Raw genomic sequence first — 16,434 nt, forward strand, 5'->3', positions numbered from 1 at the left:
TGTGCATCATTTTGCAACTGGTAAAGGTGGAGCACATATGCTTCTAGTTTAGCCTAGAAATCTAGACGCACCCTAGCGGCAGCAAATGTAATTTGCAGCTGGGGTCAACATCTTGATGTGGGTCTGGCTTGTCAGGCTACTTCTAGGTATCTTGAGAACTTACCCAGGGATCAAAAAAGTGTTATATTTTAATCTAAATCTTCACAGTAATGAATAAATAATAAAATATTTTTCCTTTGAATGGAGTAGAAGTATAACATAGCAGAAAAAAGAAATAAGGAAAGTACAAGTACCTGAAAATTGTGCAGTACTTAAGTAAATGCATTTAGTTACTTTCCACCACTGCATCAATGTCATGCATCATTAGTGTGGACTGCAGGGTGTTTTAAGGGACTAAAGAGACTATGGAGTGTTTAGCTTCTATTCTGATATTTTCTAGTGTTTTTAATTTTTGAAAGTAGAAAAACAATAAGTACTACAATATATAATAAAGAAGACATCACTATTAACTCTGACATTTACAAACACACACCCTTTTACAGTGATGGAAAGTAGCCTAACTAAGTACATGACTCAAATACTGTACTTTGTTGAGGCAAATATTATATGTCGCGGGGGCAGCAGCTCCAGCAGGGGATCTGCCACTTTCCCGAGCCACATTAACCAGCTCCGACTGGGGGATCCCGAGGCCTTCCCATGCCAGGGTGGAGATATAATCCCTCCACCATCAAATAACAAAGGTCAAATAATAAACCCTCCACAAACATGCAAAGAGTGAACCGGTTTATTCAATTTTTATGTAATGGTGTGGGCCTTCTGTTGATCACTAAATATCATGATTTTATCATTTCAACTAATTTTCTTCATGTGCATTTGTTGTTTGATGTCAGGTGTTGTCTAATATTGCGCGTGCACCTGCCATTCATAAGTTTCACCGGCACCTCAACACAACAACCACAACACATTGGTCTTAGGTAGTTGGATATAATTCAACCTTTAGTTAAGCAAGTTTGTAGAAAATGTCACTTTGGGGCAATACATTGGTTTCAAGACCTAAAAGTCTAACAAAACGTCTTAAATTTGGAAACGACAAAAAAAAAAAAAAAAAAAAATCCAACAACCCAATTCATTTTATGCACAACCTGATGTATAGAACATTTTTTAACTATACAACAGCACAAATTAAGCAGGTAGGCACTCCCACACAAGTTGCCAGGTGTATACAAATAAATGTAGCTGATAACTAACACAAGCAGCACTTTCTTTTCCAAGCAGGAGTTACTGATGCAACATAGTTGTGCAGATAGGTGAACGCTAATCCCATAAGTCTCAGCTAAATATTTAGAGATGTCATTTCATTGTTCCATGATTGGCAAACTAGTCATACACATAGTGGAGTCGCAATACAGTGGGTAAGTACATTTGCAGAAACAAATCATAGGATCAAAGTTGGTCATTCCGTCTTAGTTTCTCCCTGCTCTTGTTTCACCTCCTCATAGGTAGCATCTTCCTCTTTTTCATCCCCATCATCTGTCTTGGAGTTGGGGACCCAGAGCCCCGAGTCTATGCACCTCTTCATGTGAGCCTTTGCCTCCTAAATTGTGTAAAACAACCACATTTATAAAGTGACCTAAAGTAGGTACAAAAATACACATGTGAATCAGATACTATATAGATACTATAGAACTATAAATGTACATTAACTGAAATATGATTCCTAGCAGACTTTGTTGGTCAAAACACTGTATTACTCTGTTGTTTATTATAAAAATGAAACTGTAGGCTTTAACAAAGAAACCTACCGTTGGGTCCATTTTGCTAATAGCTTCTTGTAACATTTGGATGTTCTTATCATCAAAGCATTTCTGCATCTCCTGCAATTAAGAACATATTTTGTAAGGCATTTTAAACTAGCAAGAGAAGATAAAGGAGAGTGAGGCTTCTTGAAAACTAACAAACTTACAGCTGGCAGAGACTCGTACACTTCAACAGGATCTAGGCCTCCAGGTCCCAGGCGCTTTTGTCGCTCCTCTTCCTCATATTCCTTCATGGCCTTTTCGATGCGGATCTTCGCTCTGCCCCGAACCCGCTCCTTAAATGACTCCAGCTCGTCATTGAAAGCATCCTGGTACTGCTGATCTGCTGTCTGTGAGGGGACACATAATTTGGTGTGTTGGTGGCCATAAAAATCAGCATTTAACATTTCACTTAGTATTTGCATCTATTATGGCATCTCCAACACAGGAATATATTTTAAAAAGACACTTAAATAGTTACTAAACACCCCCTGAAAATCTTGTTTTTGCGGTGGTGGGCACCTGGATAGCTCACCTGGCTGAGCATGCGCCCCATGTACTAAGGCTCAGTCCTTGACACAGCGGCCACAGGTTTAATTCCAACCTGCGTCCCTTTGCTGCATGTCATGCCCCCTCTCTACCCTTTCACATCTTCAGCTGTCCTGTATAATAAAGGTCTAAAATGATCTTTATAAAAAAATAAAAATCTTGTTTTTGCTGAAGTCCAGTGGTTTAACTTCTCACCTTGCTGCAGTGATGTACAGGTGTACTCCAGTACCCCTTGACATCACTGCTGGGTGTGGTCTGAGGTGAAACAAGCTTGACATTTTCAACCAGAGAGGGCTTATTGCCTGCTTTTCAACCAGATGCAATGATGACAGTGACATTCTCAAGATGAAATAAATAACCATGGAGACAGGTGGTCTAGAGCCACAGTCTTCTTTTCCACCTCTGCATGTCTCCTTTTTATTCATTCATTCAACTTAAAACATATTTTTAATATATAAAAAGAACAGCACTATGAAGATGAAGAATTTCATTTCAAACGCTGTAGTTTTTAAACCATCACTGGACTAATTTGCCTATTATTCACGGTTCTTCAGATGAGATCAGATGTCCTCTGTTTCCTAAATAGTTCCTGGAACTTTTGGTCAAAAAGAACTATAAGTTATTTAATTAGATTTTGTAGCATCCAAACACAGTTAGTCACCTTAATCTTGGCAAAAAATTGCCGAAAGCAGCCGCGGGGGTCCACCTTCAGGCTTTTTGCCAACTCTAGAATGAACTGCATGACGATGGTCTGATGAGCCACTTGCTCCATCAATGCGTGTTTCTACAAAAAAAAAAAAAAGGAAGCAGAATAACGAACGTATTTAAACGATCACAGTGGCTTTGTAAAACAAAACAAAAAAGCTGTGGAAACTAAAGAGGATTACTGGCCATTAAACATAATAAGAGTTCCCTCAGAACAAAATGTTGAAAAACAATCTGTTTCGTAGTGTTTACCTCCTCAACCTCAAGGTCAATGCACATGATGACCAGGTAGTTGGCAGTCTCTTCACACACTAGATGAGGGTTGTCGGAGAGGTACTTCTGGCTGTCATCCCAACGTCGCATCATGCCTGTAATAAAGACAGCAATGAAGGACCATCTCTACTTTCTTATAATGCCAATCCCCTGTAACAAGCATGGATGAATGGATATCAATAATCCTCACCAAAATGTTTGATCTGCTTCTCGTTTTTTTCCACAAAGGTTTTATGCTTTTGCTCCTTCTCTTCTTCTGTCTCATCAGTAGATTCGGGTTTGGCATTGACAATGCTCTATGGAGGACAAACAGTGACAGATAATCATCATTATAGACTATGTTTCTGATACCTTGAAAAGAAAATGTCATATCAGACCGCACTGGAAATTAGGGGTGTAAAGATGCACTAATGTGTATTAGAAAATCGCAAGAAGAGTCTGGGATATGTGTACATTACCAAGCCACAGAGGCAACAACTGAAGCAATAAATGGTTTAAGAACATGAGGGTTTTAAGTAAAAAGATTTGGATGGATAACAGCGCCTGGAATCAAAGTAAAAGAAATGTATATGATGTGGTGAAATTAACTTAATAATAATAATAATAATAATAATAATAATAATAACTAAAAATAAATTGCAGTGTTTCAGATTGTTGCAAATGTGTCTATTGTTTTTGTAGCACACTCAATGTACTATTATTCTGCTATTTAGAATGTGTACCTTGCAAGACATCACTTATGAACATTCTATAAATCATAAGACCAAAGACCAAAACCAACAGTCGGTGCATCCTAACAAATATTGGCTCTGTAGCCAAAGCCTGAAATAGTTTATTTCTCTGTGCCATCGAACTCCATCGTTATCCAAAAACTATAAAAAATAAAATAAAAATGGAGCTATACTCTTTCATCTGGGTGGCATATTCCTTCCTTACACTGAACACAGCCAGTGTAGTTTATTCTTCTCAGTAGTGTAAACACAAAACTGCCTCCCTGAGCATGCTTAGTGATGTCTGCCCAACACAAGGCTACTCTCCAGAGATTGTAAATGCAATGATATAAAGTGACCACGTTCATGGTAATGAAGAAATATGTTGATCAATTCAACAGTGTGTCTCATTTATGTGTTTTAGACAAAAATTACCTACACTGGTGTTACCAGGATAGATTCATTTTTGGTTTTGTTCTCTTTAGGGAATTGTCTAACAATAAAAAGATAAAACAATGCTAGTGTTATTCTTTAACATTGATGTGCCTGTTACTATTGTATCATTGCAATCTTCTTAACCACTTTTTGTTAAAATAGGGGCTGGTAAAAAAAAATGCAGGTGAAAAATATGACCATGCCATACCAATTCAAAAACAGGCTCTAAGTCATGTTTTGTTAGGTGTGTCAACTATTGAGCCCCCCCCCCACCCCCCCTTTTACTGTATCTGCCTCACCTTGCTGAAACCCTCCTTGCTGAGCGTATCAACGTTCCATGGCATCTTCTTCTCTTCCCGTACATGTTCCGTGACCTTCTTCTCCCAATCCCGCTCCTCTTTTTTCAGTTTCTTCTCCTCAGCCTGGGCTTTGCTCAGCTCTGCTTTGGCATCATCCGTTGATGAAATGGTCAGCTCTTTTATTTTCTTCTGTGCCTCTGCCAGCTTACGCCGGCATTCGCTGAGTGCCTTGTTCAAGTCTTCACCTTTTTTCTTAAAATCCTCCATTCGTTCCACACGTGCCTGAAGTACAAAAACCACAAGTACAAGGGTTATATGTTCTCTTCAGGGAGGATGGAGGTCCACCATAACAGAAGACTATAATGGACCTCCACCCGCTACCACTTCCTTATTCCACAATGGAGTTAATTACAAAATCAGAATCAGTTTTAATGGCTAAGTGTAAACACATACAAGGAATTTGACTCCAGCTTTTTGTTGCTCTCAAAATACACAGAAATAGACATAAGGCTTAAAACAAGGTAAACATAAACATTTAACTACTATGTACAGATAAAGTATAACATTTCTAAGTTAATACCTACTCGAATATAGCTAATAATTTGCAATTCTATAACGTTACAGCACCAACGTGAGCATAGGAAACATTTAACGGTTAACGTTAACAACTCACGGTTCATACAGTCATAAAAAATACTACTATTCCATTTCTATTCTTACAGTATAATGTCCAGCAATTACACCAAATGTAAACCTTTTTTAAATATGTAAGGTTACCTGGTGTCTCCATCTGAAGAGACTGGGTGTGTCGATGTTCGGGTGGGTGTCATCTTCATCGTCCGACACCTCAATGTGGTCCCACACGCTGTAGTCTATCCTAGACATTATGCCGATAAGAACCTAACGTAAACAGCGTTAGCTTTGGATATGACTCGGCTAGCTAAGTTAGCTAACGTTAACGTTAAGTTAGTGGGCTGAACGAAGCTAACCCGAATCTCCAATCAAGAAAGCAGATAACGCTTAAAAACAGCACTTTTTAGAAATGTGTATTAGTATTCAATGCAGCGGCTGGCTGTGTTTAGCCAAGATAAACTTAGACAGACCTACCTAGCGCGGGTTAGCGAGAAACTGCTACAGATTTCTAGAAAGAATTGCTGCTGCAAATTTCCGTTTGGCGTCAGCACGTGATTGCGTCATACGGACGTACGACATGGACGTACGACGCAGCATAGACAGTATGCGACGCAGTTGTCGTGCCCTTGCCTTGCTTGCGGGGGCGCGCATGCTTTCAGTGTAAGTGGACATAATAAGCTTCGTTAAAATTGTCCATGGAGTCGATTACTTAGTCATCCAATGTACTGTTTGGATGCCAGATCCGAACTTGCTGTAATTCAACCTTTTGTAAGGAATTTGTTCATTCAAACAGCCTACAGTAGGCTGTCTACTACTGCATACCCATAGTGTATAGGCCTACCCTACAAATAAGCTATAGGCCTACTGTTAAATCAAGATCACTGTAATCAGTTTAACACATTACTCGACTCAATTTACTTAATTCGAAATGTACATTAAACTGAAGGCAGTATTGTAAACAATATTGTGTTCATGTAATCCACGTTTCCATTGCAAATGACTAGCCTACCTTTGGGTATTGTTAATGTTTCTGAATTCCCCTTCCTTAGAGTAGGCCTACATAATAATAACAATAATAATCATCATGATAATAATGCATTTGATTTATATAGCGCTTTTCATATAACACATCATCACCTTGTATATGAAGAAGTGTATCATTCCTAGTTTAAGTTATAGGGGGATTCACATTCTTTAGACTGTATTTTCGGTCTGCTACCAAATGTATCCCCTCTCTAAATGCACGTCTGTGCCCTACGATCCAGTGTTTTGTTTTGCATATACTTTATATAGCTTATGCCTAATAACCTTGATGAATATGGCAAAGTGTCTCCTATACTCGCAAAAGTTATAGTGGGATTTACATTCTTTTAGACTGCATTTTCAGTCTGCAAGAATATACCTCCTCCACGTTTGTCATATACATGATTGAGGTCTGCAAACAAAATTGTTTGCAACTTTCCTGACCAAACATCACATTTATTTTATTAATAATTAGGTGATCAAATCAACATTTGTACATTTGTTATCAAAGGCCCAACTGTGTTTTGAATTATCGTAGATGATAAGACCACTGCTAAAGTTTAAGATGTGCTGCACTGGAAATGATGTGAGGTCAATAGACTTAGTGAAGTGTACAAAACTAACAGCCCAGCAAACACATACCCTTTAACCCTAAAGGTTCTCTGAAGGTAATACCTTTAGGGAACCTTCCCAGAATGTTCCCTAAAGGTAAACATTTTTGGAACCTTCAGCTAACCTTCACGTTCTCTTAAAGTAGTTTTTGTTGAAGAACCTTTAGGGAACGTTCCCTAAAGGTTCTCTTAAGGTTACTTTTTTTTTAAAAAATTTTTTACCTTCAGCTAACCTATGAACGTTCCCTAAAGGTTCTGTAAAGGTTAATTTTGTAGAACCGTGAAATAACCTCCAGGGAACGTTCCCTAAAAGTTCTCTTAAGGTTGCATTTTTTACCTTCAACTAACCTTTAGCATGTTCTGACTGCAATTATACTTGTTACTGCGATTTGCAGTAACAAGTATAATCTTTAAAGAGTATGATGTTTTCACTCCTCGATTCGATATCTGACCCAAAAATACACAGATGTAATGGTCTTGTAACAAAAATAAGATGTTTTAACCATCTAAGCATGATGCATGTATAGCTAAATATGGGATGTCTTTATACTCTGAAGAAGCAAAATCATTGTGGGGAGGAAAGAGAAAAGCTGAAATACAGACTAGCTGATGGTGACTGCTTCTCTGTGTGCTTCATTCTACTATGAAAACAAGAATAAAGAGACACTGACACGTTAGGTTTACAAAATATTTTTTATTTTTTTATTTATAAATGTCTGAAACAATTTAATTAGATAACCAGGAACAACATCAGGTCAATAACATAAACAAACATTTACAAACAAGCAGTAACGATTAGATCTACAAGAATGACAAGACACCTCCTCGGAGAGTCAGCGAGGTGTCAATCAAGAACAGTCTGTACACAATCACACTGGGAAGAGGTATCTCTTCATTTACAGTCTATGAGTCTACAGTAATCAGCCAAAATAATTTGAATCCTGTGTGGATTTGCCATGGGTGTGCAGGGCCTTTAACAAGTCACATCTGCAATATGACTGTGCCTCATATTTTGATCTGGGTGTGGACACAATGACATGAAAAGCCAGAGAAAACAATTCCCTTTAATAAATACAATATGTGCCAGCTTACATTATAATGTTCAAGTTTTTGTTGTGTTAGAGAGGTGTGGCAATTTGACTTGACTTAATAACATGAATAAGGGTTACACTCCACTCCATATACTGTATGTGTGCCAGCCTACAAATGTGTCTTTCTGCAATATGTCAAATTGTTTGCTATAAAAAAGATCGTAGGCCTATTCAATTTTAGATAATACAGCTAAATTAACTCAGTCTACTGCACTGTTAGTCAATAAAATATTGATACAATGTTCCTTTCCACCATAATTCCCATCAAAAGCATCCCACAGGGAGCTATGTATATTACTTTTGTTCTCCGTGGTTTTGGAGTCCTTGAACCCGGAGCAGCAGACGGAGTTTCCAGTCTGAGCCTCACAGCACCGCCGCATCTCCCTTATCACATCCTGACACATGCTCTCCACGTATTTGTTAGCTGCAGGAGGGAGACGGAGTTAGCTAGACGACAATGGGGGATTTGCTTTAACAAAAAAAGCCTATAATGGCATTCAAGTGTTTTTAATGTAGCCTACCTTGTAAACACTGTTGAATTGCACATGCTTGCTTTTGACACGGATCTTTCTGCGGCATAGTAGGCCTACCTAAAACGGAACAGGGACACTTTTTAGAAGTTGTCAATATAACGTTATATCAGGCGCACTGCATCACAAAGTACTGACTCCCACCTTTATCAAACAGGACAGTTGGCAAGGACGTCGTTCGCTAGTGTTAACCATAGACAGTAGGCTATATAAGAAGGTGTTAACCTGGTGTTAACCGCTAAGGTAATGTCACTTCCTGCGACTCGTTCTGCCAGGCAATGTTTTGATCGCGTGACTTGTCGATAGCCAATGGAATCATCTCTTTAAAAGTGCAGCAGCGACACCTGCTGGTCAAAGGTGAGTGCACTACAGACAGTCAAATGGCAAATTCCACTTAAGAGATAAAAAGTTGCTTTGAACAGGACTTGTTAAAGGTAAACAAATTGCAGTGCTCTTATAAAATAAGTTAGGTGTAGCCCTCACACCCAGCAGTAACATACTACACTAAAACATATCCTAATAGGTATGATATAAATAAGTGAAAAACAATGTTTTTTCATTTTACTTTTATTCATAAAGATAAGAAAATTAAGAAAAAGAAATCATATTTACAGTTAATGGGCTGCTGATCTTTAACATTCTGTAGTAAATTCCCAGCATACATAATTGATAATGTAGTCATCATTGCTATATCAAGAGTAGCGACACATGTGTAATGTTACAAGATAATTTCATTAATATGAAAACAAGTCTAGCAAAAATATAAATTACACACAGGATATCACATGGAAAGCATACAATATCCTAATCCACCAATCTATTTTACAGAAAACACTTTTTGTTAAAATACTGACAAAAATAAATGACAGTTACCAAACATAACATATTCAAAAATGTTTTAAAGAGATCTAATTCTGCTTGATAGCAAGATCCTCATAAATATTTGTAATGCATTGTCGTTTCCGTCTCCAAAGCAGCAGCAGTCAAATCCTCTTAGTTGGAATCTCCTCGCATGTCCAATGTTGTCATCTGATCCCATCTCAAGATCTCTTGTTTCAAACACCTAAGTAAAAGCAGAAGATGATGCTGATTAGGATGCAGTGTATAGAGACAACATGTGCACTTCAGAGTGCCCTTATACCTTTGGTTTTGGCCTTGACGATGAACTGCTTGCTCTTCTTCTCCAGTGTATTGGAGGCAGAGCAGGTGTAGGTCCCTGGGAGCAGTGAGGGGGAGGTAAGAGCTGCTTCATCCTCCATCCTCTCCTGAATAGGATTGGAGGATTGCCAGCTGTACACAGGTGTGGGGTTTCCTGTGGCAGTGCAGTTCAAGGTAATGTCAGCACCCACTATAAGGTCCAAAACCTCTGGTTCGGGACTGAGGAACATTGGGGGGACTAGAGCAAAGATCACAGGGATTAGATGCACCGTCTTCAATGTATTAAAACACATGAGAGGTCTTTTCAAAGATTAGCTTCTCGACTTACAGTACACAGAGGCATTAAGAGGCTCCGAGGTCACAGTAGGAGGTGGTTGTGGACCCTCTGGTCCGAGCTCCAGCTCTGCGACGCACCTGTACTGCGCTCCATTCTCAGCTTTAGTTGGTGTGACCATGAGGATAGAGGACACTTGGACAGGCGAGGATGATGTGAGGTCAGAGAAGGAGTGGTTATAAACTTCAGTCTGCCCCTTGTACCACCTCAGGGTGAGATACTGAACAGGAGCAATATTCTGAACCTCGCAGAGCAGCTGGTACTCTTTTCCTTCCACCATGGGGCCAGTGTGGTTCACAGGCCTGATGGAGACGCTATCGGGGGTTTCTAAATTAATAATAAGACAAAGTTCATGTCAAACAGATTTATGTGAGTCATCCATTTCTCCACTGTGTATTAGAACAGGAGTTAACTCACTGTAGAGGACAAGGTTGAGCTTCTCCTCACACTGTCTGGGAGCTGTGAAGAACACACCATAACAGATAGGCTCCTCTATCCAATCAATGAGACTGTCCACCTTCCACCGAACAGAAAGGTCCTGTTGAGTGTGTGCAGCACTGATGACCGATTCCCAGCCCAGGACACGTACCGGGCGGGTGGCCTCACAGCTGACTGACACCGGCTCCCCAAAACCCACCACGACCCGGGAGGGCTTGAGGATTAGGGAGCAACCTTCACCTGACACTGAGACACACAGTAGCAGTCATCATCATAGCCAGTGCCATCACCACCACCTTCTTCCACTTGTAGCACTTCAGTGTAGTAGGACTTCATTTTTAGTATATACCAGCAGGCTGTAACTATTATGTAACCATATTACAAAACAGAAAAATCACAAGCAACACATCGGAGAATGGCTAATATTTCTTTAAAATAGCCTACGCCTGTTGATAATGATTAATGTAGCCTATAGCTATCTTGCTTATCATTTATTTCTATGCTATACGTGGCAACAAAATGTGTACTTTGCAGGCCTAATGTGTCCGGTCATTAAGTCATTGCGTTCTTCAAATCAGCAAGTTTTAGAAATGCCAAGGTCTAGATATAAACGGTGGGGTGACCAGGCTTTTGCAGTTGCTGCCCCGAGACTCTGGAACAAGTTACCCCCTGATATTCGCACTATTACAGATGTAGCTCTTTTTAGGTCCAAACTTAAAACGTAGCTTATCTGTTTAGTCTGGCAGTATTAGCAGTGGTGTGACAATTTCATTCTTCTGTTTATTTGTAACCTTTTCTGATTTTACTGTTTTCTATGTTCATTCTTTCTATAATTATAATTACAGAATTACACCTAGTTGGTAGCCCGTTATTTTAGTTGCGGTAGTGTAGTCATCCAAACAAAAAAGGTTACAAGATCATAGGATATTAGGAGGCTCTGAGAACGGTCCTTTTAAAGGAAAAATTAACCAATTGCTTTGACGTCTTGTTGCACTGTCGGTCGTTCTCATATTCATATTATCACCGACGAAAGGTCAAAGTTTGCCTGCTATACCACTATTTTTAATACAATTACCGCACCAAACATAACCCCAATAAGTGAGGGGGAAAAACTCGTTGCCAACAACACCTTACCTGAATAAAACATGCAAAGCGTCAGAATCCATTTAAGAAAGTTCTTTCCCATGTTATTTTCTGCACTGAGCCGTCGATTAAGGGGCGAGTGAGAACAAATTCCAACTTGAACAAACTTGGCAACTCTGCAGGGAACTATGTTGGAACAAAAGGGCCCCCTTCATCCCAGCTGACTTTGGGGGTGGGCAGGGGGGTGGGGGTGGGGGTGGGGGGCGGGGGTTAAAGGGAAAGAGGGAAATTTAACAGGTGGCAGAACTCTGAAAAAAGACAGCCCAATCCTTTTCACTGCACTGATCTCAAAAGCATTTTAGCAGGACATTACAGACATACAAACACCACAGCAACTTTCCCACCAGGAATAATGTAGGGGCACGGTACTACAATGTGGAAATAATATGAGATTAATACATAGGCCTACATTTTAATATCTGGTTTATTATAATGTGTAATGTCTAATGTGGCAAAATAATGTTATAAGTATACCAATACATACATCTCCAATATATGTATAACAATTGAGATGCCTTACAATGTGTGCATAATCAAATTCAAATCATATGCCTTCTGTAGCCCAAACTTTCATTTCTTCTCTAAACTGAAAGAATAACCTTTGACCCATGTAGATATAGACATACATCTGAACTTTATTATACTGAGTCAATTATTTGATGTTTTTTTTCTCTCTCTCTACATTTCAGCGTTAGGTGTGACCATGTTATGCTTCCAAACCAACGATTTAATATGCTGTCTCATTATCTGATCAAGACTGGCTGTGAACAAAAACCTGTTTTAGGTTCTGCTTGCATACTTGTTTCCTATTGCTTCTGAATTCCATGCTTTGTGAAATCCCAGCAGGCAGAAGTATTAGTACAGCATGTAGCTTGTAAGTCTCACACTGTGACCAGAATGCTACACAGCATATCCGCTCTGAGCGCAACTGCAGTGCAAGTGAGCAAGTAATCAGATGCTTTTGGGTGTATTCATGGAGAGCCCAGCTGGGAATCTCAATGTACAGTCACACTTAATGCTTGCTTTACTTTGAATGTGCTGCTCTCTCTCTTCAAGTTCTCTAGAGAAATATGTTAAGCTTGTGTCTCTATAATACAACGTTTTTCTTTAACTCTGTGACAAATTGAGCAATACTTTGCCAGGTTGTTATAGCAACACAGTCAGAGCATACACCCTTTAGTGGAAATGACAGGGACTGAACATAAAGAACATGGTTTCAGACAAAAAGAGGTTTATATTGGCAACAATAGGCAGAATAACAAATGCTTTCCTTTACATTCACTTTGTGCAGGACAAATTAGTATGGGCATGAGAGAGATTGAATGAGAGAGAGAGAGAGAGAAAGAGAGAGAGTGAAACAAAAAAGACACTGGTTATGACTTTTCAATCAGTATTCTGCCTAAGGGTGTCACTGAGAGAGAAGTTAATTTAACAACTTACACAGATTGCTTATGCACACAATACATTAACATGTCAAGTTATTTTTACTTTAAAATACCTTCCCTCACTCTAACTTACCCCTTTTCAGTAAATTCAACCTTTATAATAACAAAATGGAATTTTTCTTTACTTGTACATAGACTACAAATTGTATGTCTAACACATGATTTATTGGCTCATATTCAGGTCATTTTAATAAAGCAACTGATTGTCTTATATGAAATTGTAGGCACATCATAGAAATGGCATGGTCAGATTTTTCAGTATAAAAATAAACATTCCAGAGCCGTACCAGCACATATGTAAAAAAATAATAATTTTAACAGAACATGAAATAAGCACAATTTATTTATACAATAATAATAAAAAACTAGCCCTTTCAGCATTGTGCCCCATGACTTATTAGAAGAGAGAGAACGTTTGTAATAAAAAAAATAGACATTTTCCAGAGGAGTGCAGCTACTGAGTGACCAAAGGCACACCGAAAGGATAAACTTTTTGGCCACTTGGAGGCACAAGAACTCTACATCAAACCCCCTGCCCTGACTTACCTGATAAATGGAGTATGTAGGTTTATCAGAACTGTTGCTACAAATAACTTCCTGCTGATACAAGGTTGGTGAGAGCGGCTCAGACAGCATTCACCTAAGTATCGGCCGGGTTACAGTCAGCTTTTTACATGTGCAGGACACAGACTTCAGACAGGGAAGGTGTTGCTGTGACAGCAGAGCAGAAGGATGAAAGGAGATAGTTGCTGCATGTATACACAGATTTACAGTAACCAGACCACCACAGTGCATGTAAACCTGTTCTCCGATTACCTGCGTACCTTGCCTTCTCTAAGTAGTAACCTGATTTCTTGAGTGTACAACGGCCAAGCACGAGCAAAAGTGCATCAACTAACCATGCAGAACAGACCTAGGCCCTTTAAGAGACACGCTACTGATATGTTTATCCAAGCACAGAAACAAAAACATTTAAGATGTACCATTTTCATTGTAAAGCCATGCAAAATTAAATTTAAAAAAAGTCGGCCTCATACAGGTCCTGATGAGGTGGGCTGTCCTTTGAGATAGCTGCCTTTGCTGAAAGAAAATGTGCCTTCAGGTGTCACGAAAAAAAAGCCGACGATGAAGAGCAGGGCTGCCACACACAGAAATACTCCAACCAAGGCTGCAAAGGTTGTGCGATTTCCTGTAAGAGATGGTAGTTTTTGTTACAGTCTCTCTCTTAGCTCATCTGTTCAGAGTGGAACAAGCTGAAAAAGGTAATGACGTTTGTAACCATATCTTACTTGTAGCTTCGATGACAGTAAAAGTTTTGGTCTTGGTGCCCTGGGTATTAGACGCTGTGCAGGTATAGGTCCCTGAAAGCTGAATGGACGGGGCCAAAATGGGTTGATTCTCATTTTTATTCTTCGTCTGTTGTATTGGGTGTGGAAAATGCCAGCTGTATACGGGCATTGGGTTTCCTGTAGCAGTGCAATTTAAAATGATTGTACTACCAGCACTGAGTTCCAGTGTCTCATTTTCAGGCCTGGTGAAGGTTGGTGAGTCTAAAGAAATACATGAAATTAAAATCCAGACAGAAAGAGAAAAACAAAAGAGAAATTAATTCACAATCAGAGAAAAGCAAAACATACACAATATTATCTTACAAAACCAAAAACTGTGATGGTTAAATTACATTGGCATGAAAAAACATACACAGTACAACCACTTCATGGGACTTTGATTGGATTGTGTGTAGATTTGGTACTGGTGGCGAAAACTTCAGCTGTGCTTCACACCAGATCTGAGTTCCATTATCACTTCTTTGGGCAGTCAGATTCAAGACGGATGACGTATTGACTGGAGATGGACTGGTCTTGTCAAATTCCTCAGTATAGATTATCTTATTTCCTTTGTGCCAGTTCACAGAGAGGTTTCTTACTGGTGCAACATTAACAATGTCACACTGCATGTGATACTTTTCGCCCTCTACCATCGGGCCCATTTGACTTGGCTGAGACATGGACACACTGTCCGGTATTTCTGTATTAAGAAAAATGAAACGTGTCAAAATGTTTATCAAAAACTATCCAACATCCGAAGAATCTAATGATCAAAAATTATAAGGGGCCCGCTTGGCAACTTCAGATAAAGTTACTTACTGTAAACAGTGACTGATAGGGTTTCTGCACACTGATGATTGTCAAGGAGATTGATGAAGCAGAGTGGTGTAAGGTCCCAGTCTTTCACAGAGTCTATTTCTAAGGAAACAGACGAGACCCCATCTTGACGTCCTATGCCTGTGCCGTATGTAGACTCCCAGCCCATTGACTGTAACTGGTTGGATGGTGAGCTGCAGTTGACCGAGAAGGGATCTCCAAATCTCACCACAACTCTAGAAGGGCTCATATTGACTGGACAGGAGGACCTCACAGGCTTTCCTACAAGTACACAGTATGTATTATAGCTTACATTACAAGCAGCCATGTACAAAACAGTGTTTATTAAGCAGCATTAAAGCATTGTCTGGGTTTTGATCAACCAAAGGCTCATGACATGGGACACAAAAGCAGTACATACCGTAACACTTCAATGATCTCCCATGATGACAGATTATATAACTAACCTTGGCAACAATGTAAATGCATGTAAAAACTTGTGAGAATCAGTTTATAGGAGCATGGATCAAAACATGGGCGTAGGCCAGCCTGAAGAGTCTACGCTGTAATGTTTAGACACGTTTTAATGGGACTTGTAGCTAACGTTAATTAATACAAAACAAACTCGACAGAAAATAGTTACCTGTACACGCTATTAAGCCGCTTAATATGAAGAACCACTTCATGGTTTCGCCGGTGTGCTAACCAGAAACACTTTTACGACTAAATGAAATACAAAAAAAGATTTATTTCCAAATCCGTGTGTCCCTCGTCGTAGCTGTCTACTTTCTCTTTCACCTGGGATCATAGAAAGTCGCGAACACTACCCCTGTGATGTGATGCATTAACGTGTTCCTCGTAAACGCCTACTGCTAGACTGTAGTACGTCGTTCGGAAGTTTTTGCCAGACCACACTTCACAGCGCTGGTCGGAAGTAAACAGTATTGGAAAGTAGCGTGTCTGAACCATGGATGTATTAAGAAAACTTGACTGAACTTGAGCAAGGGTGGCTTGAAGAAATAGTTCGACATTCTGGGAAATTGCTTTCTTGTCAAGAGTTAGATGAGAATAACACTCATCTTTGAATGGTGGTTAGCTGGAGCCACAAGGCTAGTCG

At 39.5% G+C, this 16,434-nt stretch overlaps 3 protein-coding genes across 6 annotated transcripts; all 3 read right to left on the reverse strand.

The window, feature by feature from the left end:
* Positions 1-968: 968 nt before the first annotated feature.
* Positions 969-5,955, reverse strand: LOC116059315 (hsp90 co-chaperone Cdc37). Its single transcript, XM_031312320.2, has 8 exons — positions 5,545-5,955; positions 4,768-5,049; positions 3,514-3,619; positions 3,303-3,418; positions 3,007-3,129; positions 1,964-2,146; positions 1,803-1,874; positions 969-1,594 (listed from the first exon to the last, which is right to left on the reverse strand). Exons 1-8 carry the CDS (start codon positions 5,650-5,652, stop codon positions 1,454-1,456), a joined length of 1,131 nt encoding a protein of 376 aa, XP_031168180.1. The 5' UTR covers positions 5,653-5,955; the 3' UTR covers positions 969-1,453.
* Positions 5,956-7,708: 1,753 nt separating this feature from the next.
* Positions 7,709-8,978, reverse strand: cmc4 (C-x(9)-C motif containing 4 homolog (S. cerevisiae)). 4 transcript variants are annotated; one of them, XM_031312324.2, is made up of 4 exons: positions 8,881-8,978; positions 8,801-8,836; positions 8,647-8,713; positions 7,709-8,549 (listed from the first exon to the last, which is right to left on the reverse strand). In XM_031312324.2, exons 3-4 carry the CDS (start codon positions 8,702-8,704, stop codon positions 8,326-8,328), a joined length of 282 nt encoding a protein of 93 aa, XP_031168184.1. In that variant the 5' UTR covers positions 8,705-8,713; positions 8,801-8,836; positions 8,881-8,978; the 3' UTR covers positions 7,709-8,325. The 4 variants fall into 4 exon arrangements, with proteins under 4 accessions (XP_031168184.1, XP_031168183.1, XP_031168182.1 ...); XM_031312323.2 differs by having other exon boundaries at positions 8,647-8,705; positions 8,799-8,836; XM_031312322.2 differs by having other exon boundaries at positions 8,647-8,705; positions 8,799-8,893.
* A 228-nt stretch (positions 8,979-9,206) lies between these two features.
* LOC116059630 (hemicentin-1) lies at positions 9,207-16,366 on the reverse strand. The gene is made up of 8 exons (XM_035997044.1): positions 15,961-16,366; positions 15,321-15,599; positions 14,875-15,201; positions 14,463-14,723; positions 10,565-10,831; positions 10,142-10,474; positions 9,797-10,051; positions 9,207-9,718 (listed from the first exon to the last, which is right to left on the reverse strand). Exons 1-8 carry the CDS (start codon positions 16,001-16,003, stop codon positions 9,711-9,713), a joined length of 1,773 nt encoding a protein of 590 aa, XP_035852937.1. The 5' UTR covers positions 16,004-16,366; the 3' UTR covers positions 9,207-9,710.
* Between the last annotated feature and the right edge of the window lie 68 nt (positions 16,367-16,434).

Source organism: Sander lucioperca, chromosome 21 (genome assembly GCF_008315115.2).
Source record: "Sander lucioperca isolate FBNREF2018 chromosome 21, SLUC_FBN_1.2, whole genome shotgun sequence".
Classification (NCBI taxonomy): domain Eukaryota; kingdom Metazoa; phylum Chordata; class Actinopteri; order Perciformes; family Percidae; genus Sander; species Sander lucioperca.

What these genes read in the sequence shown, in the direction of transcription:
- LOC116059315 (XM_031312320.2), bottom strand. Translation starts at nt 5,652, where the DNA reads ATGTCTAGGATAGACTACAGCGTGTGGGACCACATTGAGGTGTCGGAC. An exon ending in AATTTTTTGCCAAGATTAAG is followed by an intron (nt 2,147 to 3,006) that starts GTGACTAACTGT and finishes GTCCCCTCACAG; the next exon opens with ACAGCAGATCAGCAGTACCA. An exon ending in TGTACGAGTCTCTGCCAGCT is followed by an intron (nt 1,875 to 1,963) that starts GTAAGTTTGTTA and finishes TCTTAATTGCAG; the next exon opens with GAGATGCAGAAATGCTTTGA.
- cmc4 (XM_031312324.2), bottom strand. Translation starts at nt 8,704, where the DNA reads ATGCCGCAGAAAGATCCGTGTCAAAAGCAAGCATGTGCAATTCAACAG. An exon ending in AATTCAACAGTGTTTACAAG is followed by an intron (nt 8,550 to 8,646) that starts GTAGGCTACATT and finishes TCCCTCCTGCAG; the next exon opens with CTAACAAATACGTGGAGAGC.
- LOC116059630 (XM_035997044.1), bottom strand. Translation starts at nt 16,003, where the DNA reads ATGAAGTGGTTCTTCATATTAAGCGGCTTAATAGCGTGTACAG. An exon ending in CCTATCAGTCACTGTTTACA is followed by an intron (nt 15,202 to 15,320) that starts GTAAGTAACTTT and finishes TTCTTAATACAG; the next exon opens with AAATACCGGACAGTGTGTCC. An exon ending in TCTTAATGCCTCTGTGTACT is followed by an intron (nt 10,052 to 10,141) that starts GTAAGTCGAGAA and finishes TCTTTGCTCTAG; the next exon opens with TCCCCCCAATGTTCCTCAGT.